The following is a 23,805-nucleotide window of genomic DNA, read 5'->3' as shown; positions in this document are numbered from 1 at the left end:
GCCAAAAATTCAGTTGCAGATTTATGCTTATAAAAATTAACACATCAAAGCAATTCAAGCATTTAAGTGATAGTTCCCCCCAAAAAGAAAATTCTGTCATCGTTCGCTCAAGCTCTTATTGTGTAAAAATCTGTATAACTTTCTTTCTTCTGCAAAACGCAAAATAATGTATAAAAAAACGAAAATCAAAAGCATTTGTGTCCATACAATAGAAGCGAATGGGTGCTGGCGCCGTATATTTACCAACATTTTGCTTTGCAAAAGAAAGAAAGTCATACAGGTTTGAAATGACAGAATTTTCATTTCGGGGTAAACTGTGCTTTGTTTTTATTGACATACATCAACCATATATGACATCCACATTTATTTCTTTCTTGTCAACTTTATTTATTTTCTGTATATTTAGCATGAACATATAAACCAACACAAAGAAAGTGTAAATATGATCTCACAAGCTTATTTCTCCATTTAATCTCTTCTTTGACTGTCCCCACATCCTTCTTTCATCCATCTTTCAACTCGAGCTTTATAATATGAAAGCATAAAGTGTAGCAAATTGACATGAGTAGGAGCAGAACAACATTTTTCACGTACCCTGATTCACACACATGCACGCACATGCACTCACAATCATTTGCAGTCTGATGCAAAGCTGCACATGTATTCTCACACCATCACATGTGCCCTTGCCCTCGTGCTGTGAGAACAAACTGGGAGTTCAGACAAACACCCATCACCACCGGCATCAGATAGAGGGAGGGGAACGGGGTGTATGCGCAACTGAAGCCCGTCTTGATGCGCCCCGGTTTCGGCTGAGCAAATAACCTTGATAGACCTAGACTTAGGGAAAAACTAATTTTTTAAGCTAATTTAAAAAAGCAATCTAAACTGATTCTCTAGGTGCATGCGAGGGTGCTGTTGTTTGTGTGTTTGTCAGGCGGCGTGGGTTGGGCCAGGTTGGGGGTGTTCACACTCAATAAATGGTCATCAACTAAAGAGCGCTCGGAGCTCCAGCTGCACGGATGTGGTCCATGAAGATTGTTATCTACTGGAGATAGGAGGCTGGGATTTCAGTAGAGGGAAATGGTGAGGACCGGGGTGTGTTACATAAACCATGATAGACATTCCGTTACCATGGAGGCCCTATCGCATCTAAACCTCGCACTACCCACACACGCTCTCCAACCCCCCTGTGCTCTGCTTTCTCCATCTCTTTTCTCGCATTGGTGCTTTTTGGCATGACGCTCCATGTGTGCACATTGTGCGGGGGATCTGTGTTTATTCTCCGGGGCTGTCTGCACTTGTTCTCCATATCTGCTTGATCTCAACCCCCTGCAAAATCTGTCTGCTCTGGGAGGCAGTTCACCCTTCGACTCCCATCTTTTCTTTGGTATCGTAACACAAAACACGATCATTGACATGCAAATCTGCTTTGGCAGGCCGCCAACTATAAGTTAATACACTAAAGCCAATGGAGGACCGAGGCTGTTCCGCAACAACAAAACCTTCCTTTGAAATGAATGCTTTAAAAAAACTTTTCATACCGTTGAAGGGAACAAAGCAGGTGGGAATGAAAATAAATACGTTATGTGTCTATCAAAGTGTGCAGACGCGACACAGAAATATGATAACGCATGCAACAAGGAACCAGTCTGGAGATATACAACATGTGATGTGACTCAAAATTGCCATAGAGTCTTTAAACTAAAAACAGAACCCGATGAATTTAGGAGCACATCGTTTTTTAGACCTAACCCAGTTCAAACTGGCCTCAAGAGACATTGTTCCTAGAGCAGGACTCACAAAAGCACTTTTAAAGCCTTTAGTCTGGTCAACAGGGAGAGATGATTGGAAACCTCTTCGACTGGTATTACATAAGATAAGAATGAGAGGTAGTTCAAAGCTAAGAGTCCAAAATGTGCCCACATAAAAGCACAAGCGCACAAAAACCTGCACACATGCACAAATACCCGCAGGAACACCCATGCAAACAAATCCAAAACCCACAGCCGAGGTAATGGATTAATTTTGTGCATTTGTTTGCCGATCGTGTGCAGGACCTTTGAACTTGAGATGATGGCCCTGAGTTGATGCAATGACGCTGCAGGCACTCGGTTAATGTTGCTCATGCTCTGGGCGCTTTGCACATTTTCTTGCAGCAAAAAGTTGAGAATGTGTATTTTTCATCACATAATCAGCAAAACAGAGTTTCTAAAACCTTGAAACAAAACTACAAACAACACATCTGAATATAAACCCTGTGTCAGATTATCATATAGCTATGTTATTGGTAAATAGAAATGCTTAAAAATTATTCATGCATTTGCAATTTAACCAAATAAATGATTTCAAGTTAAATTTTTTACCAGATTACACATTTCTTCGTCATTATACCGTTAATCCAGCGTAACAGGTTCAACTTGAGTTTCAGTAACACCTGAAAACACCGTTCACAAAAACAAGGACGATTAAATATGACATAATTGTATACTAATGATACTAATATTAAATAATATTAACCTTCTCAAAAGGTTTAATTTTGGTTAAAGTTAATGAAAGCAAACATTTTTTTCTTTTAAATCACGAACAATGTGAATGAGGACATCTAGAGAAGTAACCTGAATCAGTTTTGCTTTTATTTTATGTTTAAAATGAATCACACACCCTTTGTTTGAACAGTCACTTGCATCATCTGTTGAATAATAAATAAATGACTGTATACATAGAAAGTTTCGACTGAAAAATGTGTCACAATGTCTGCATGCCTTCTCTCTGAGATTTTTCCTGCAGGCCTTAATACATCACACATGATTGTGATGACAGGAAATCAAAGCTAAAAGCTCCTATGACAATTTCCAAACAGTTCTCTTTGAACATTGTGTCTATCATAGAACAGAACAGAAATAAAATATCAGAGGTATACTGTTTTACAATATGTGGGATGATATTATGTAAATAACAGTAAATCCCCTAAAATAATTTTCACAGGCAGGTTCACAAATGTGACGTATGTGGCAGATGAATGTCTCAGGTCCGGGATGTGATATCGAGTGATATTTTTTGTCAGAATCTTGCCTCATAAAATAGTTTGACCTTTTCCATACAGCTAACAGTTGAAAAATAGTTTGACTTAAGATTATAGTTATAAACAATTGTTCTTCTGTGATCAATCAAGTTACTGAACTAAACAAACCAAAGGAAATAAAATTGGTTTGTTATTTAAGTTTTTTTAAATTTCAAGTTTAACTTTTTATGCTTCTGCTGCCTAAAAAATGTGCGAAAGCACTCTAAAATGCCTGCATCTCCAACTTTTTTCAGAAGTCCATATGTGACTGCTTCTCAGTGGGAGTCGTCACTGCGTGCTAATCACATCCTTCTCGCTAGCAGGCAGTGAGGCTGTTCTCAGGCTGTTATTAGGGCTGTCGGTCCAGCCACTGATCCGGGGGCTCGGGGCCATCTGTGTGTGCGTGTGTACGAGTGTGCTGGAGTGCGCAAGCAGCGTGCTGAAAAAGAGCAACCTCTTCTGTCACTTCAAAGGGGTGTCACGTGGTGCATTTTCTATGGTTTGATTCTGGCATTGACTCGGAGTGACTGCACTGCTGTTTTTTGTAATGTGTGTGATAAAGAATATGAGAGAGACGGAGTGAGGGAGAGTAAAAGTAGACGTGCAGTGCCACCTTATAGCTGCTTACAAAGAAATGTGTCTGCATATCTAAAGCGTAGTTTCTTTAACACCTTGCTTTACGCTCGTCATTCTCCCATCCACCGTTTGCCTTCACTTCGTCCACCTCCTCCGAGAGCACCAGTTGCCATGTGAACAGGTGCGGAGTTTGAAATAGGCTCCTTCACACAAGAGCATTTGCGCAGAGACCCCACAAGCTCGTACAAATATTGATATCAAAACAAGGCCATCAAAGCAAAGCTATTTATACTTGCTACCAAAACTTGGAAACAATGAGAGGAATACATGCAGGGAACCATAGATACAAATGGCGGGTTCAATGGAACAAACTATAGTGTTCCTCCTGGAGCTAAACTGGTAAGGCATGGTAATACCGATGCTAAGCTTGTGGGTTTGAATTCCAGGGAACGATAACAATAATGTATATCAAATGCACTATTCTGCCTTCCATGAACGATGCAAATACATAAAAACTATTACAAACCAAAAACACTTACTAGGAAAATAAACAGTTGTATGATACAACATAATTGTGCCTCCCCCTCCATACAAACACACACAGCACTAACAGACTTTAAACAGATCAAATATTCGCTATGCACTCGGTCCGAGCACAGAGCCTAGGGGGACACCATTACTTTCTCAAGCAGAGAGCTGCACAGGTGTGTGAATGTGCACAAACTGAGTGGGCACAACCGCCGAGAAGGCAGGGTGGGGGCCATATATCGCTTTTCTTTACGATGTTATGTAAAGCCTCGCAAAGAGAGGCCGGTGAGTGGGTAGCCGTTCCACTCAAATCCCTCACCCTATTCAAAAGGGAAAAAATGCCAGCATTCCTCCCACACAAACACACTCTCTCCGATTGCACTGCTCTCTGCTTCCCTCCCTATTCTTTCTCCACACTTTGCTTGCTTGCCGAAGATTCTTTTAAAAACAGCCCGAGGACAATTTTGGCCTGCTGGAAAGCAGCACATGGAGAGTGGTATGGTCCTTACACAACCGGGCCGGAGTATGGAGACCATCTTCGGCTCTCATTACCATCTTTGGTTGATAAACAGGTTAACATTTATGTTGAAATCTGATTTAAAATATTGAAAAACATGTTTATGTATCTCATTTGATAAGAGCGCTGCATTAGCATAAAGTCATGGGTCAAGCCAAGGAATCATACATACTGTACTCGACTGATAAAATGTATAACTTGAATTCACTGTGTATCACTTGCATGGGACATTCTGCCAAATGCATTTAAATGCAAAGCATTAGATGCAACAGGTCATTCAGGGTCAGTGAAGAATAAATCTGAGTACTTACATCTGTGTTTTCCTTTTGATGAAATAAACTTATAATGAAACCATTAAAGAGACTCTTGGGCCCGGCTCCAAAGACACTGTTTAGCTTAAACCAGGACTATGTCTTAGTTGAATTAAGACATTTATGTGGCTTTTATAAAAAATGACTTGGAAGAATACATTACTGGTGTGCATCTCGAGACAAAACAATGGCACTGATATATATCAAGACATTTCTGGGCAAGATATATTCAGTTAAGACAGGTCACACGTTCATTTTAGTCTGGGACTAGCCTAAACAATCTGTGAAACCGGGCCTTGAAGTTCAACAAGTTTGACAAAGGCACACTAAGTGTAATTTTTCCTGATTAAAAAACTACCAGCACTAATAATAATAATAGTAAGACTGCTGCTGCCTCGCCCTCTGCAACTTTGTTCTGACACGCCAGTCTACAGAACTACATCTGCCTCACAACTGGAAGGTCTAAAGGTACAGTTATGCAACGATCAACTTGTTAAGCTCAGTTCAATGGGCCTTATGGAATCACTCCACAATACGCATATCACACACGCATACACAAATAAGGCGTCAGTTCACATTCCACAGATAAAGCAGTTGTTGGTATCAAGAGGGCGTGTTGTGTGAGTGTAGCTGGTTCCTGTAAATCAGGGATTCCGCAAGGAAAACACCAGAGGCAACACCTTGTATGAAGTAAATTGAAATATACAAAAGTCAATTGGTATTTACATGTTAAGTGTGACCTATTTAATGGGTATATGTGACTTGTTAAAAAGTTTGTAAGTGTACACTACACTACATGCAACAAAATGCATTAGTCTAAACTTAGTTCTTTGGCCAATAGCAGAGATATGTGGTTTAATGCTGTGAAATCGAATGCGCATCAGAACTGAAGTAGTTTCTTATTTCAGTGCATTACCTTTTGACCCTGGATCAGTAAACTTCCGACAGTCCATAATCCAGAGTCACTCCACGGACAACAAAAATAGATGAGACAAATTGAAAGTCCATTGTTGGCTAATCCAGGATTAGTTACACTTTTTCAGCATTTCACGGGCCTCAATAATGATAAATTGCAGCAAAAATGTCAGTCTTATCTAAAGGCACGACATGACATCCTTCACTCAGAAAAAAGAGTGGAACAACATAAAATTCTCAAATCGACTGCAAAGGAGAAAAACAAGTCATATCAACATGGTCATGCACTTTAAACAGATGACCACATAAATCGAAGCATCCTTAACACAGATTCACGTAAACTGTGTTTTCAATAGATCATTTTGAGATAGAGAGGACCGATCTCTTGAACACTTACAATCAAGTTACTTTACACATCTAGAGCAATCCGATAAAAGAACAGTCCAAGCCTTCATCTTTCATCGCCATGCCATTCTAATAAACCCTTATAACGCAATGAACCAGGACAAGAGCTCCATCTGCCCATTGATTTCACATCAAGCATAATTCTCTCCTTACGACCGACATACTGTTAAAATCCCTGCAGTTTCCATGGTTACTTCACAAAAACACTCTCATGCACATGTGCAGCGAAAGCTGCAGCAACGATCCACCACCAATGTATGAGTGGGAGAGTTGTTATTCATGGCATAAAAGTCCTGCACCTTTCTGGAAAAGAGAACATGTACGCACTTGTTGAAGACAAACACACAACCTATTCACATCATAATAATGATACAACAAGTCATTTACCATAATAGTCTTTTGTATGGGGGCAATAGTAGAAATCCCCATAACTGGCACAAGGATTGAACAGGTTTGGCTTAATTGTCTTCTACATACAGGGGATCTGTTAAGTGTGTGGGTGGTAACACAACAACTCGACTTATAACGAAACGTCCACAACACAAAATCTTAGGAAAGGTATACAGAAAACACCTTGGTACCTCTTTTTGTGTTCATAAACTTTCCCAAACCCAAGGAAATACCCGAACTCCACCCTTGCTTGTAACATATTGTCCTGTAAATATTCTCATTGACAGAAAACTGTGTATAGCATCACAGTCTCAAACTCAAAATTCAAAGTTTACTATTATTACTTTCAAAAGTCATGCGTAAACCATTTGAAAGTGAAGAAAAACGTAGTGCCAATTTGCACTTATAAATAAGGGGTTCACTGTTATTAAAATACCACGGTCGTAACAGTGCTTTCTGTTCAAGGATATAAGTCAGTACAAGCAAATTAGGGAAACTGGGCCATCGCTGATTAAGATGCGTAGCTCAAATAAACTAGTATTTGTTTTGATACCGCAAACATGGATAATTTTACACAAAACAACCTGCTGGGTCTTCATTCAGCAACCGTCCATCAAAACAGAGAGCAACTGCACGTGACGCAAGGCTCTCCAAACACGTTTGTAAAAGTTGAAGAAGATCTAAAAACGCAACGCTCGCGGCAAAACGGTACGACGCGACCGCAAAACATGTCCGCTTGTGTACATGAGCAATAATTACAAAATATTACTAACGCAACGCAATAACACATTTTGAATCGTACGCTGCATTGCATGCGTAACGTGATTTATTAGGTAACCCTCTAACGCAACGATTGTTTATCCCACTACTACAACACAGCGCGCACCAAACTGTTCAAATATTCATCACTGAGTAAAGCCCCACATCAGGGTCAACAAGATTTGCCAGTTGTAGGACATTTGAATGGAACAAAGTATCGATACCAAGGAGTGCGAAATAGCCATGCGCCATGAACTTACCTGTGCAGTTGGCGTACCGCTTTCCCGCCACACTATCCAGCAGCGCCAGCGCTACATTCTGTGGGGTGTCCGCGGGCAGAGGGGTCCAGTTCGTGTCCAGACTCGCCTCTGAGCTCTGCTCATCGCTGGACAGCGAGGGGCTCCTGATGTCCGCAGTGGCCGAAGGCCAGCAAGGCGCTTCTTCGGTCTCCGGGCTGAACACCTCCCTTGCCGGTCCGCTCTCGGGAGACGTCTCCCTGAAGAACGGCACCACACGGGACAGGCTCGCCCGCCGCCTGGACGCCCCGGTGCCCGTGGCCTTATCCCCAAAACCACCCGCCCGCGTGAGCGCATTGGTCTGCTTTTTCAAGAACTTTTCAAGAGGCTTCATTCCAGCCGGCATTTTGGTGGAAAGAAATATCACAAGAAGGCCCTGGTTCGTTCCCAATGAATACTCAAGAAATTAACACTGACGGTGAGCGTATGGACGTGAGCGTCTACATTATAGCGAGATGATGGTGAAGCCCGAGTCTGATTAGAAAATGACTGAAGAAATTCCCCCTGCGGTAAAGAAGTGTCAAGAATAAAACACGGCCATTGGGTTCAATGTTACCCCGGTAAAGCAGAAACAAGTGGATGCTGATCGAGTCCCCCTGCTAGGAAAAATCTCCAAGCGATGCCCGTCCTCCACTGCAGCTCCTCTGGTCGTGTATATTAGCTATATGTGTATCAGGATTATATAGCCACCGTCACAAAGCACTGATGGAAGAGTCAATTAGACAAATAATCGGTCCGAACACAGACGCAGACGATAAAGAGAGCAGCAGGGGGATATGAAAACACGGCGCCCGGTAGCTCTTTATAATGCATATATAAATCAGTCTGTCAAGATGCTGTACCGTACAGATGAATCGTCTGTGGCAGCAGGTCTACGGCACAGAGGCTCGTGTCGCATGCGAGACGTAGATCCCATCGGCGATTCCCTGCTTAAAGATCCCTGATCGATTCGGTGGTATCCTTGTTTATTTTTCTCTTTAAGGAACTGAGCGTTGTGTGCCTCAAGTCCGCACAAATACTGCGCTCCGTTGCGCTCACATACAGTATACACACCCAACGGGGGTGTGTGAGTCTCTCTCTCTCTCTCTCTCTCTCTCTCTCTCTCTCTCTCTCCACCCGCCTTCTCTGCAGCTGAGCGTGTGTTGTTGGTGGTGTCAAGAGATATTGCTCAATTGCTTTGAATAACAGCAATTGCAGTCCCAAGCGCATACTAACGTTGATCAACAATATTCAGTTTATTCTTTTACGTATTTCCAAGCCTATTCATGCATTTATCACGAGAATGTAAGATACATGTTAGTGGGGTATGGCATGTACTACTTCTTGTTAAAATGTATCAAAACATCCTAACTATCCATCACCACGATTCTAGATCTTTCTGGTTTTTGGCAGATTTAATATCATGTTGTTCACTTTGAACACCGAGCCATATCATTTAATATCAAGTTGATAAGTTTTATTGTTGGGTAAATAACTAAAGCTTACTACATAGATTTTGGTTAAATTATGGTTGCCAAATTTGTAAAAATAGGTAAACATCAGGAATTAATGTACATTATAAACATAAGTAACACAGGCAATTTAAGTATATTAATGCGACAAGAAAACATATTTTTCATGTTTGTGTGATGAACTCTGAGTAAACTGCTAAATTCTTTAAGGAAGAAACTGAGACTTTTTCACTGTGAACACCGAGCCATATCATTTAATGTCAAGTTTTATTGTGGTATAAATAACTAAAGCTTACTATATATATTTTGGTTAAAGTATCGTGGCCAAATTTGTAAAAAAAAAAATAGTAAACAACAGGAAGTAATGTACACCATAAACATAATGTCAAGTAAAACATAGTAGGAAATTTAAGTATATTAAAGCAACAAGAAAACATATTTGTCATGTTTATATGATCAACTCTGAGTAAACTGCAAAATTCATTAAGGAATAACCTGAGACTTGTGCACTGTGAACACCGAGCCATATCGATTACAGCTGGCACGTGTCTTGTTCTCTGTAAGGTCTACTGGGGGTCTGTATTGCAGCATTGTAAAGCCGGTTTCATATAGCCTAGCTGGAAAACTCAAAAGTGCTCATCTCTCATACAAACATTTTGTGCACTGTCCCACAAACACTTAATTTAAGCATCTTCAGCTGAAAGACTGTGGTCTGGTCATAGTAGACTGCCAGTGTGTAAAGATGCAAGTCTATAGGGTTTTTCACTTTATCTATCATCAGTGTCAGGTTACATCTGATGGCACATGCTCGGTGTCTTGTTCCAGCATCTGTCAGGAAACACTATCCCAAGACACCAATAACGGGTAAATACGGGATCCAATTGCTGTCAGGGGCTATGTGGAGCACTTAATTGAATACATGATACAGAAATGTAGAAAGTTAATGTCGTTTTAAAATATATTTTTATTAGACAAGGGAAGTACATGTCAAGCGGTTATGACCAGTATTGATTTGTGTGGTTTAGTCGATCTGATCTCACAGGAATTCGTAACTATTTTACTAGGTGCCTTATTCGTATGAATTTGTACAGTGTGAATCGTACAAAAACGTACGATTACTGGAAAATAGTAATACTGCAGCCTCACCCATTACCATGCCCCAAACCCAACGTCACTGGTGCGAAAAGAAAACGTACAATAATATACGAATAAGATCTTACAAATTTATACGAATTAGCCACCTCCTAAAATAATTCATTATGTTGTGTTGAAGGTCATACAAGCTATGAAAGTGACTAACTATAATACATTTTCTGTTAACTTTCTTGATTCTGTAGTCGTGCATGATACTTCTCCAAATGCTAATCTTCTATCGTAAAAAATGTCTATAGGACACTATAATCTTATGATAATGTATACACATTTTTATATAGCTTTTTTATTTCTAATATAGATGGTTACAAATTAGCATCTAAGGTTTAAATCTGACTGATGACCCCAGACAGACCCACTGACATGTGGTTAGAGCTCCTTCCGCACATCATGGGTATTTCCTCCCTCTATGACACATGACTATCACACAGATAGACCTGTCTAATAAAATACACTTGATCCAGAGCAAAAAGTGAAGAGCTTCAAACAATGTGTATGATTTTCACTCAAACTTAAAACTGCAAGCTGTAAAAAAATTGCTGTGGTATAAATTTAGCTCTGCGTCAGTAGAGGTCCTCCTCGTCACCATGGAAATGAGAATGAAACCATGCTGCATAGAGGTGGAATTCACACGTTGTGCAAACCGCTGCAGTCATCCACCGATCACGGAACTAACATGACACCCACACACACAATCTCTCCACTCCATCCACTTCCCCTTTACAGTTAGACTACTATTTACAGGATATACTTTGAGAGGCATCCCCTGTTCCTTTTCCCACAGGTCGACCCCTTACTTTGAAATCTGTTTATGGGAAAATACATTACACAGTGTTAAAGGAACACTGTCATATTTGGATGTGTGAGTGAGTGTTTAGAGAAGGACATAGTCATACCCTTTAGTCATATGACTTTGTCAGAGTTAAGATGTGTCATGATTTCAACATGCATGGCCTGTGACTCCATCATAAGAACCCCCCTTCTTCACAACATTAGACACGATCACTTAGAAGAGTGTCACATGGCGCTACATAATGTTTCCTTTTCCTCTCAGCAAGAGAATTTTAGGGGTAATGAGCCCATAAATAAAAGAACTCTAAAGCCAGATGAGATTCTGCTTCTTGGAATGGCGCATTCACTTTATCACAATTTATATCAGGGACTACCAACACTAAAATGTGATTGTGCACATTAGCTACGTACGGTCGATAAAAAATTTAAAACACCTTTTTTAAGTTATTTTAAGTATAAAAATTGACTATTTATAGGTATGTGTTTGAAAAATTGACATTGTTGTTGGATGACTTATTCACCCCCGACCACAATACATCTAGAAAGGATCATTTAGAATGAAAATTTTGCAGTGGTCTTTTATAAACATTCATTTTAAACAAAATCTTGAGATGTGCTAAGATTTTATCATTTAAATTTTCTGAAAATAATGCAAAGAAAAACAATACTTGTTTAGAAATATTGTCACTAATTCACAGAGTGAAATAAAACATGTGTCCATAAATAGTCAATTCAACTGAAAATAGTTTTGGAGTCGTCTCTTTTTTTGCCATGGCTGTACATGTATATAATATACCATTTATGATACGTTTAAATTATATAAAATATTATTTCATAATTATGTATAATATCAAATTGTATTATTTAAACCCAAAAAGTTAATATTGCTAATACAAAGGCAATATAACCCAACAGAAGAACCACAATTTTTTATAAAAAGAGAAAGATGTCATTACCATTGTAATTCCGCACACATATTTGTCTTCGTAATGAATATGCCTCTCTAATATATTTGCCTGGCAGTGAAGCACACCAGTCCTCACGGTTACACAAACTCACCCACCCACACGCACTCAGATGATGGATGACCTCAAGAGCCTAACGCACTTGCCCCCGAGTGAGGATGACTCATTAAATAAACCCCCCACCCCTCCACGCTGTCACAACGCCATCCTTATGCCATGTGCTGTTGTGCACAAACACACAAATATAAGTGCGCACGCTCACTGTGTTATGTCATTCTTGTATTGTATTGTACGGCCTGTAATGTATTGTGCGGATAAAAACACAGCCAAGTGCTAATGTCCTGGTGACACACAACTCTTAAGAAATACACAATAAACAATAGATTATTGAAATACAAAGCACACACACAAACACACCACTAGCCTTGGGATCGCATCGAATCCAGGATCATCTCCTGTGGAAATATAATCACTCTTTCATGTACACTAGCATACACACAAACAGAGGCTAAGATTAATTTTTGGGCCCCTGGAGTGCAACATTAGTTGTGCGTGCGTGTGTGCACACTATTTTCCCATAAGGAGATTATCTTTAACTCATTAAACAGACCCACTTTCCAGCGGCATGATTCACAATAACTCTTTTCCCCTCCCTGACACCCCAAACACATCATAAGTAAATCTGAGGAAAGCTGTTTGTCTCCTGCGCAGACGCCGTCCTCCCCGTCAATCTGCCAGATTTAGATGCTAATGTGACCCCTGAAGAGCGTTTTCAAATACACACTTTTATGGGATTACTTTTCACTGTGATTCTCAGGCTTATGGCATCATTTAGCGTAGCGATATTTAGGAAGTATTACTAAATAATGTTAGATGTCTTAATATCATACTGCATATGACAAGAGTGTTTATGACAAGACTCTTCATTGAGAGAAAGACGTATGAAGACACACAGCTTAAAAATACTGCTGAAATAACGGGATTTAAGTGTAAAGTTATAAATAAATAAAAAAGAAACATGTTAAAGAGAGGAGAAGTGTTCTTTCATACACAATAAAAACACAGTTGCCCTTGATGTCACATAGAGGAACATGCAGGTAAAGGCAATTTCCATAGCTGTGAAATCACACTTTTGTGCTGCGTTTCAGCTGGAAAGAGAATGTGAGAGAAGACAAAAGCGAAGAAAAAGAAGGAAAATCAATTGACAGAAATGACTCTCCTTTTTCGTGAGTTTGTGTAAGTGTATGTGATACACACAAACACATCTCACAAGCATTTTTGCTAGAGCGTGATACACCTCGACTCTTATTATACGAGAACATTATTTAATTCAATGCATGGATGCTTGTAAACATCCTCATGAAACATGCAAAAGTTTGATGTCACCCAAAAAACATACACAGACTCAGTCACAGTCCACGCAGGGGGATGGGAAACACAAAATGACATCACCCTCAGAAAACACGAGGCTTTGTTTGGTTACAGTCCCTCTGAAAAGACTGTCGGGGGAGGCCCGACCTCAGGGATGTGCATCCCTGACACACACAACAATAGATGAGAGAGGGGACACTGTTAAATATGCAGAGGCCGGCAGCAAGACGCATTAAAATGCATTGGTGAGTGCCAGCTCCAAAAGGCAGGATTTCAGGAGTTTAAAAAGCTTGACACGGACCAATATCTGAATTGAGAAAATCTGACTCATGCTTTGAGTTCAGTGTGGAGTCATCATTGCTTACATACAAAAGCTCATCCAAAGCGAAATGTGGATCATTTAACAGAGAAATACTTTAAATTATTCCATATGACTTGTGCACCTTATTCAAAATGGATTATTTTGTGTCTTGCATTGTAAGAAACAAATTTAGTTTTTCCTGCAATTTCCCGAAGGTGGATAAATAATGACAGTATTTTCATTTTTGTAAGAATTATTACTTAAAATCACTAAATAGTTCATGTGCATAGTTTTGGATGAACGGTTTACAAAGTATTTCTTTAAAATTGATTCATGGCACAATTCGGTACATACAGAAAAGAGATGGAATTACATCTATATACTAAGTGTACTTGACTATAGCATGACATCTTGAGTGAGTTGGGGCTCGTGGCTCTAAAAGAATCTCTGACGTGCGTTAGGTTTCAGCAGGTCATCCGAGGCCTGAAGCCATAAATCACGTCACGCTTCAGTAATCTCAGATGTGTACAAACAAACCCGCCCACGTGATCTTTCACGTGCCACGGGAAAACATCGCCGTGGAGTGCATTTGTCAACACGCCATTACTACGTCTGCACATGTATAAAGGCTTTTTGTCTGGCTGAAAAGGCCCTAAAAATGGGAACCCCTCAGGAATAGTCATTTGGCTAGTCCTTACAAGTCGAAAAGAGACTGGTGGTCCTGGGTGAAGGAATGGGAGAGATAGAGGAGAGAAGAGGTTAGCGACGAAGACATGAAGTGCAAGAATGCTTAGAAGAATGGGACAGATGAGAAGATAACTGAGGCGTTAGAAAACACTAATATAAATGAAAGAAATTGACGCCATAACAAGAATGATGTAAGTGGTTACCATGAGTCTCTCTATATTCCGTTTTAACTAAGTTTTGGGCATTAGACAGGCCTAAGTGTTTTAGAGCGTTGCTGTAGTCACTAGAGTGATATGGATGGTTGCTTTCTGGCATATATCAAAATAAACCCCCAAATCTCTATCTGACACTTAGGCAGTTAACACATAACTTGAGTCTTTCCCCAATGTATCCTAAGAAAATAAGAAATCTAACAACAAATCCCTGACTTCCTCTTTAACACTTTACACTTTATATCACTCATTTGTTTCTGCAACAATGTTTACACGAACATGTGCTTTTCTCTGCTTAACATGCATTGAAACAGTAAAAATATGCAATTTTTTCATGTATGTAGGTCAATAAAAATGATCAAAGAAGCTGCATTTGAACTGCTGTGCATGTTGATTAATTTTTGTGTATGGACAGGAAGGTTATTAATATGCATGTGGTTATTATTGTTTTCACCATCAGTATCATATTTTAGATGAGATGAACTGCTGCATTCAAGTGCGAATGAAGAACTTAGATGAGGTTAACACTCTTTTGCCCGGTTTCACAGACACAGCTTAAGACAGGACTATGTCTTAGTTGAATCGAGATATTTCTGTCCCTTTTGTAAAAACGCCTTTGAAGAAAACATTACTGTTGTGTATCTTGATACAAAGCCGTGGCACATATATATATTAAGACATTTCTGGGCAAGTTATATTCAGTTAAGACAGGTCACACGTTAAGTTTAGTCTGGTACTATAGCCTTGTCTGTGAAACCGGGCCTTTATCAAGAAATGGGTTGTTTTGAGCTGCGAGTATTTTTCGATTTTGAGAGATCCGATATCTTTAGGTCTAAAGATTCAGACACCAAAAATTGTAGGGCTTTACTGTAGCTCAACTGGTAGAGTATGGCGCTAGCCGTGTCAAAGGTTCATATGACACTCTTGTTGGATGTTTTCCCCTTCACACCTCGAACCGACTCAAGTCTACATTCTTTTAAAAGCAAAATATAGCAATTATTTATCTAGTACAATTGCAGTTTTGAAGAAAATTACGAACATAGGCTCATAATCAACTTCAAGCATTATAGAATAAACTTTCAACATGAAATGTCTGAACTCCCGGCATTCAAAAGTTGTTAGCGCCCCCTATCGGACGTAATAAAGCATTGACGATAACGCCACTGTAAGACCTGACCTCATTTATGCGTGTTTGCTTGAAAATTACATTGTTCTTGTAGCCTAGTACGTTAACATTACAAATGATGTTGGATTGTCTCCCAGAGAATACACATATCGATCAAAAAGCTTGACATTTTTTCCAAATGTAAGCTTTTACTAAATGCGTACGTTCATGTAAATGTAAAAACACATGAATGGGTGTAGTCAGGGCTCAAAATGATAAAAATATAGGCTTGTTGGAGACGCAAAACATTTCTTTAAATCTTCGTCACAGAGCTGACCATGGCCGTTATATGGGCTACAGTGTATTTTGAGACTCGCTCCTAGTTTTACTGCAGGAGGAGCCGCGCGTTCCGCCGCATGCGTCGCCTCCTCTTGGCAGGTTTTGATACGGCGATTCGCTTTTGGCAAAGTCAAGTGCACGACTAGACCTACGGGCGACTAATGTAGGAGCCGAGCATCCTCGCACACTTGCGATTTATATCCTGCTATAAACCTCGTTTCTAATGCAATGTACTTTTCCTATTCCAATGTTTTCCTTTATTTCTAATATCCAACAACATGAACCATCAGCTGTGTACCATTCTACCCATTAGAAATAGTATGTTATGTTGGGATTTAAATAATCAAGCTTCTGTTGTTTTCCGTTCACTAGATAAATGCCACCAACAGACCCCTACACACCAGTATGGTTTCCAATAAAAGTCAATCCCCTTTAAAAATGACCATATAACAATTTTCACAATGGATCAATAATAGCAAAATAATAAAGAGAATCATGTGCCTGTCAAAAACAGCGGAGGACAACTTTAAGGTTAGATTGAATTTGTTTAATTTTGATCTCCTGACATTGCTCCACAAAACAATCGCAAAAATGAACACTTTCAATATTGTTCAAACAACTAGTAAACGTACAAGCCCTCACAGTGTCGTCAGGTCTAATCAAACAAAACAGATATGTCAAACCAATGAATTCTTTAAGGCATAGAACGTAATACAACATCATCTAATAGTCTTTATGAGCCGTCTCTAAACAACGCTTAGAACAACATTTCAGTTATACTGTTAGTTATTTTTTATGTTACAATCATAAAGGGAACACATGAAAAAGATGCATCCATTGCACTCGCACAGTGGGCGAAGTATAACAGCTCACAGCCAAAGTCGCCATCACAGAGAAACAGATCTATAAAAACATGCCTGCCTGTATAGTGTGTCTGAAGAATACAACCATCATGACTCTTTAAAACGTAGAGGAAACAAAAATAATGGAGACTTAATCTGTTTCCCTGCTGGCTTTGTTTATATACTGACATTATTTCTTAGTAGTTTAGTACTTTAGTTCAATATTACTCCTTAAACAACTGGCTTTAATATACTTTAATATGTACACCTACAATAGAAAGCTAAAGAGCAGTTACACTGTCAAGTAGGTCAGTATCTGACAAGGTTATCGGTTGGATTTGATAGATTTACAGTATTGAATTCAACACAGTACAATGTCAAGGACACAAGGGCCAACTGGACAGAAAGAGAGAGAAGGTTTTGGTCTCCTATGTGAGGCCTAGCACCGATCACGATGGGTCAAGCAGTCAGAATGGTACAGCACCCCTAAACTTGACAAAGGTGCGAAATGTTTAAACTTAAGGATTGAACTTTGGAAAAGAAAATATTGCATTTGCAAAAGCATTATTAAGTTCTAAGCATGAAACTGATTTAGACAGAATTCATAGGCTTCAAATTTAAAATGCAATATTCAGGGCAAAAACTTAACAGTCAAGATCTCAGCAGTACTTTCCTTCTTTTGAATAAAAGCATGTTTGTTTGCACAACAAAGCAAATGAGATCCTAAACCGTGAAAACATCTATACCGCTTGTGGTCTAGGATGAAGGCATTTCAAAGTCCAGCAGTTTTGTAAAAGTTCAATCAGTCTGACAAGAGACATCAGGGATACGGGATTTATTTTGTAAAGGAAAAACGTCTGCCTGCTTTGTTCACTCCCAGGGAAAACACTTTACTGGTTGGGGAAAAATACAACATAGGAACAACCAGGACTGTGGATGAAGAGTGAACTCAAGCACGGCTTTACAGATTACACATATTAAAAAAACAGAAATTCAAAACCTAAATAGCGAATTCAATTTATACAAAAATGGTCCTGACACACATCCTTCTTGTTATCTGTAAGCTAGGAGTGGATCTCCTCAGGTGGCTTTCGGTTACGGTCCTGGTGGAAGAGAGAGTCAAACCCTTGATTTAAAACTGTAGAAACTGCAACAAAAAAAAAGTATTTTTCAGTAGACATGAGAACCGTTTCAGCAAAGTGATTGTTAGGAAGGTTGATCAAATGGTGTGGCCGTTACCTCAGGTGGTGGAGGTCTGACAGTAACAGGATGAGAAGACCGCCGGGGTGGGGAGCGTTTGGGCTGAGCTTGCTGCTGAACTGTGTCGTAGTACGTCACCCCACCGTACACCTGCGCCTGTGCCTGTAGAGCAAATGGAACGGTAAGATTTTATTACACAACCAAACTGGTGTGAACTGTCATAGAACCGCTCACTAGCGAGAAATATGTAAAAGGCAAATACTCAGAAGCCTTTGATGCAAAAATCTTGAATGAAAAAGGCTAACCTGGGGGTTGGGGTACATCGGAGGTAGCGTAGCTCCAGCAGGGTACGGGTAGTTGGTGTTCCCAAAGGTCATGACACCTGGAGGGGGATAGAAGGGTGGGGGTAGCAGCTGCTGTGGAGGGGGTTGCCCAGGTGACATAGTAACGGGTGGTGCGGCATAAAGAGCAGGATTGGGCATCGGCCCTCCAGATTGGTGCGGATGTAAGCCTGAAATACATAAAGTAGTGGTTATACACTGCAACCCAGAACATTCAAAAGCAGGTCATATTTCACTACATACAATGAGAAATATCCACTTCTCCACAGATAAGATCAAGAAATAATGCTGAATTGGATGTGCATTGCCTGCAACAGACAGAAGGAAATAAGGAGTTTTTTTTACCTGGGTGTCCAGGGTGAGTGGGGTGTGGAAGGTGCATCTCAGGCTGAACGAGCATGCCTTGAGGAGGAAGGGCTCCTGGGCTCTCCCCATGTGTGTAGATTGGTCCCTGGAAAGACACTACAAAGAAATGACAGAGGTTGTCACAAAAAGTTTATGTACCGTTTCTAAAATATCCATGTTTTCATTATTTTTGTTACAGAATATATGTTGAGGAAAGTACAATGCCCCCTATTGAATAGAAAGAGAACTGCACTCACTGGGTTCGTAATAATGGCCGTCCATGACTCCTATGTGCATAGGCGCAGGTTCAGGAACTGGCCTCTGGCGTTGTGATGAATACCGCTTTGCCCGACCACTACCAACACCCTAATTTAAAAATAAAGTTTTACTTATGTTTACATTGAATATGGCAATTGGACCACAAATAAGAATGCCACAAATATCAAGCGCTCAAGTTTTGTTTTTGTTAATTAGTTTTTGTAGGTAATTCACTCACCATATCCTCCATGTTTCCATACTGAGGAGGGCCTCCACCCATGTGCATTGAACTACGAATACCTGTAACAGACAAATCGGCTAGAATTGCAAAACCGCCCTCCATAAAATCTACAATATAGTTTTCTGGATTCAAATGTCAAGTAAAAACATGTAGTGAAAGAATTACCCCTCATCTCAGCCTGTAGGTAGGAAGGCGGGCTCTGGGCCCAGTTCTGCCCCGCCAGGCTGAGGCGTGCCAGGTCCTGATCAAGCCCCGTCAGTCCACCTTGCGTTCCTGCCTCGGTCTGCTCTTGCCACGACTCGCCCTTTGCCGCCGTTGCCGGTTGCTGTACAGTAGTTGAAGAATCATCTAATGACGCCTGCTTACCGAGGTCAGATGGCCGCGTTCTCGTCGCCCTCCGCACAAGCGAGTACGATTTCTTTTCCACCGTTCTCTCTTGAGGTGGAGACGATTCTCGCATGTGCCCGGCCGCACGGTTTCCTTCTGCCACAAGACCTGGGTCCTGTTTCCTAGGCGATGGAACCCGATCTCTTTCAGTCTTGTAGTGATGAGCAGTATATGTAGTCGTCGCCAGTGGAATTTCACCCTCTTCTTCCTCGCTGTGGATGTCCTCCACCAGCAGTGCTGGGCTACGGTCAGCACGGCCGGAGTAAGAGCCACGGCCCTTGAGCCTTGGACCCCTCTCGACCTCAGCTGGCTGAGGCCGGAAACCACGAGATGGCGGGCCGTCCAGGCTGGGCTTCTGGTACCCTCTCCCTTCTGTCCTGTGCGGGGCTGTTGGGGCTCGACTGTTATTGAAACTACGGTGGGGAGGCTGAGCTGAGGTTCGTCCGGTGGGTTTGGGTCCTGCAGGGGGGTTAGTGGGTGGGCCTGATTGTAGAGTATCTGACTGAGGGGAACTGCGGTGACCAGGAGGGGGGCCCTGCCACGTGGTACGAACAAACTTTTCTCCATCACGTTGGCGCCTAGGCTCTCGATTGGGCGAACCATGTCTGCAATAAAAGAAACACAATTGGTAAAGCAATTTAAGCTGGCTACAGAGCAATTGTAGTTTAACTCAAGATAATTTGGTTCGATGACAGCTAAATTGCTCAGCATAATAAACAGTTTGAATTTGAATCAATGCGTCACATTGTACCAATACCACACACCACTAAAGCATAAAAAACAGATGCTAAGAAAGATTAGCATCTTACCTGGGTCTTCGAGAACGGTACGACCGTCCGTCACTTGGTCCTGTGCCATTGCGTATGTCATAACCGTAAAAAGAGACAAGCTCTTCGCGGGACTTTGGCAACTGCTCCTCTTCACGGAACTTGTCGTGTACCCAACGACCCTCGTCCTTCCACAACTTTCTGTTTCTCCCTTTAGGTCTGATGAGAGATTAAAATAATCAAGGTGAGAATCCTTGTTAATATCCACACTTTCACACCTAGGATGTTTTGAAGAGAATCTTTTCAGCAAGGAAGGTGAAAAATAATCTACTGCACATTATCAGCAAAGATATGAATGTCAACTAAAAAACCCTCTCACCTCTCTTCTTCTTGAGTCTGACCTCTGACATCATGCTCGAAAAAGAGCCCTTTTCGGGGGATGTACGCTGGATTCTTCCGGTCTTCATCGTCGTCCAGCTTCTGACTCCCTTTACTGTCCGATTTATTCTCAGGGTCCTCTGTGCTTTCCTGTAAACATTTAGGGCCGGTCTTAAGCTTAGTTTCAGCCTAAAAAGGATTTACAATTAGAAACACCAATGAACGTGTGATTTAGCAGCGCCTCGGTCCAGGCTGTAGAATTTTAGCCAGCTGGCTTTAAATCTGTCAATGGACCGTTTTAATGACTTGTTCCCTGCCAAGAAATGTGTGTCTACACACCAACTAAGACCAGGGTGCTGCCAGAAATTGACTATAAAAAGCGATGTAATGTGCAGAAGAATTCATTCATTTTAGAGCCTCTCATACCTGTCCGTCACCACTCTGCCTCTCTCCGGACAGATTTTCCTTCTCATCTGCTTTAACTTCTTTCACCTCTTCTTCTCTCTCTTCAACCTCGAGCTCTTCTTCCACGGGGGGGTCTGCAGCAGGTTTTGGTTCTTCAGCAGTTCGTGAGGCCTCTTCTTCACTAAAATGCTCGCCTTCCTCCTCATCCTCACCTCCCTGGAAGGAGGACAGTCAAAAGGGAGCTGTGAACATAGCTCGCGAATACCATTCTTGAGGTAAGAGAACCACATTGAATACACAATTTACATCTCATTCCAAACCTGTATGACTTTATCTCCCGTAGAAGATATTTGGAAGAATGTTGATAACCAACCATGGGCACCAATTGACTTTCATTGTACGGACACAACACATCCAAGATTTTTTTTTTTGAAAGTCATACGTTTGGAAAAACAAGGAGTAAATGATGGCAGTATTTCAATTTCTTGGTGAAATATCCATTTAGGGAGACAATAATCTATAGCTATAATAATAATAATAACCTATTGCACAACATATAAATGCTACTTCATCTATATTTAGAAGTTGCTGGAGACAGAACGTATATTTGAAACTCAATGCACTATAAACAAGCAGCTCAGGATGCCGATAGCTGTGTAGATATATAGCTACTGGAGTATAAACTACTGCAAATTAGACGTTTTTACAGTCGAACAGCAGATGCCACCTAGCCCTGACTGGCAATGTAATTTACAGACTTTCCTCTTTCTGGAAAACTCTTTTGGAAACAGCATTCTGTGAGGAGACCGTGCTTGTCTGGCATAAATTAAATCCAGCTTTATGTAGGGATGCTGTAGAAAAGGTTGCTAGGACACCGAACAAAGTGGACCATCAGCAGGCTGGACTCCACAGAATAAACCTGGTGAGCTGAGAAATACAGCAGCGTTCAATTCCATTCTGCTACTCTCTCACAACTAATGAGCCGGAGGCTACAAAACAGCCATATTCTCCAATGAGTCCTAATTACCCAACAATATGCCTCGCAATCATCAAACTGATACTTACTTACATAAGCAAGCGTCTCATTGATACGTCATGTGTCTACTAAAATTAGACGAGGACCACAGATGCACTAACAGCATGGGGCGATGCATTGGCAGTACTCATAATTCCACAAGAGATTCGTGCAAAAACACCCTAGATACAGTTTCGCTTTTAAAAAAAAAAAAACACTTTCTGACAATTCAAACTACGTTTAACATTAAATCACAGCATCTCTTTAAGCCAAGCACAGTTCCCATCAGCTGCTGGTCATTGATCTCCTTTGATCACTATTAAGGAGCCAGACAGCCCAGTCTCGACCTGCACGTTATTCAGCAAAGCATTTTATTCTCAGAACGGATGGATTTCTCAACAAAGCCGTTAAACAGTGTTGCCATAGAGACTTACCTCAGTGTGTGATCCATTCTCCTCCAGATCAGCACTGTCATAATCTGATAGCACAGCTGAGGAAACAGCCACACAAATCAGCCTTTAATGCAAGTCTGTTCCCATTACCAAGAATAACAGCAACGAACCAAATCCACCAAGAGTGACAGCTCATTTTATTACGATGGAGAATAAATGTATTGCAAATGTTGAAAGGTACTCACCTTCGCCTACGCCGTCTTCACTTTCCTAAAGAGAATCAAATCAGAATCAAATCCATGTATCCATACGTTACGAACATGCTCAAAACAACACTCAAATAACTTAAGGGCGTTAACAAGACAAATGTAAGTCACAAAACAACAAATATATACACAAGTCAATAAAATTTCTGTTCTCTCCTGACATGAATATGACAGATCAAAGCAACATACGTATTTTGTGTTGGGTATATAAAGGACAAAATATGCAGAGTTAGGGGTGCCTCCAGGACCAGGATGGAGAACCACAGAGTTCAATGTTGGAGGCAAGAAATCTTAAGGTCAAACAACACATTCATGTATATTCAACGACAACGTTACATCCATGTTGGTCTGTATAACGCAAATAAAAGGGCATCTTTAATGTGCAGTTATTGTCATGTGCATATTTGAATAGTTGTCTTGCGTGCGGGATGCCGACACGAACATGTAATCAAACTTCCACATTTGTCTCACGTCCGGAGTCGCTTACAAAAGTACCAAACCATCATTTACGGACGATGTTAACCGCACACACTCAGATTGGCCCAGATTATAAAAGCAGATTTATAGTCACACACTCACACACTCCGACACACAATCGATTTTGGGGACGACGCGCTCCACTGGCGCTTCCACCGGCTCGGGATCTTTTCCGCGTGGCTTCCTGCCGGGCGAAGAGGATCTCCCGCTCTCGGATCCCGAGGCAGACTCATCCTCCTCCTCGCTGTCCTGAGAGACGCGCCGTCTCCGTCTCCGCCGGTCCGCCATCTTAACTCTCAAGGAAGGGAAAGCGGATGTGCGCGGGGAATTGTGGGGGTTCGCGAGTGCGTCATAT

The 23,805-nt window shown here is 41.0% G+C and overlaps 2 protein-coding genes across 3 annotated transcripts in view; both read right to left on the bottom strand.

Moving 5' to 3' along the window:
- The window catches only part of rapgefl1 (Rap guanine nucleotide exchange factor (GEF)-like 1), a 28,664-nt gene extending 19,858 nt beyond the window's left edge, over positions 1-8,806 (bottom strand). The window contains exon 1 of the mRNA XM_056751962.1: positions 7,726-8,806. Coding sequence (XP_056607940.1) covers positions 7,726-8,107 — 382 coding nt within the window. The 5' untranslated portion in view covers positions 8,108-8,806. The remainder of the gene's footprint in view (positions 1-7,725) is intronic.
- A 7,862-nt stretch (positions 8,807-16,668) lies between these two features.
- On the bottom strand, positions 16,669-23,771 carry casc3 (casc3 exon junction complex subunit). Of its 2 annotated transcripts, none has more exons than XM_056753584.1 (13): positions 23,553-23,771; positions 22,953-22,977; positions 22,750-22,805; positions 21,322-21,516; positions 20,897-21,045; positions 20,560-20,736; positions 19,529-20,355; positions 19,361-19,422; positions 19,122-19,230; positions 18,865-18,981; positions 18,484-18,689; positions 18,218-18,340; positions 16,669-18,125 (listed from the first exon to the last, which is right to left on the bottom strand). In XM_056753584.1, the coding sequence occupies exons 1-13, from the start codon at positions 23,736-23,738 to the stop codon at positions 18,111-18,113; spliced, it is 2,247 nt and encodes a 748-aa protein (XP_056609562.1). In that variant the 5' UTR covers positions 23,739-23,771; the 3' UTR covers positions 16,669-18,110. The 2 variants fall into 2 exon arrangements, with proteins under 2 accessions (XP_056609562.1, XP_056609561.1); XM_056753583.1 differs by having other exon boundaries at positions 16,669-18,081.
- Positions 23,772-23,805: the final 34 nt, after the last annotated feature.

This window comes from Triplophysa dalaica, chromosome 7 (assembly GCF_015846415.1).
Source record: "Triplophysa dalaica isolate WHDGS20190420 chromosome 7, ASM1584641v1, whole genome shotgun sequence".
Taxonomy (NCBI): Eukaryota; Metazoa; Chordata; class Actinopteri; order Cypriniformes; family Nemacheilidae; genus Triplophysa; species Triplophysa dalaica.
This window is presented reverse-complemented; position numbering and strand designations above follow the sequence as displayed.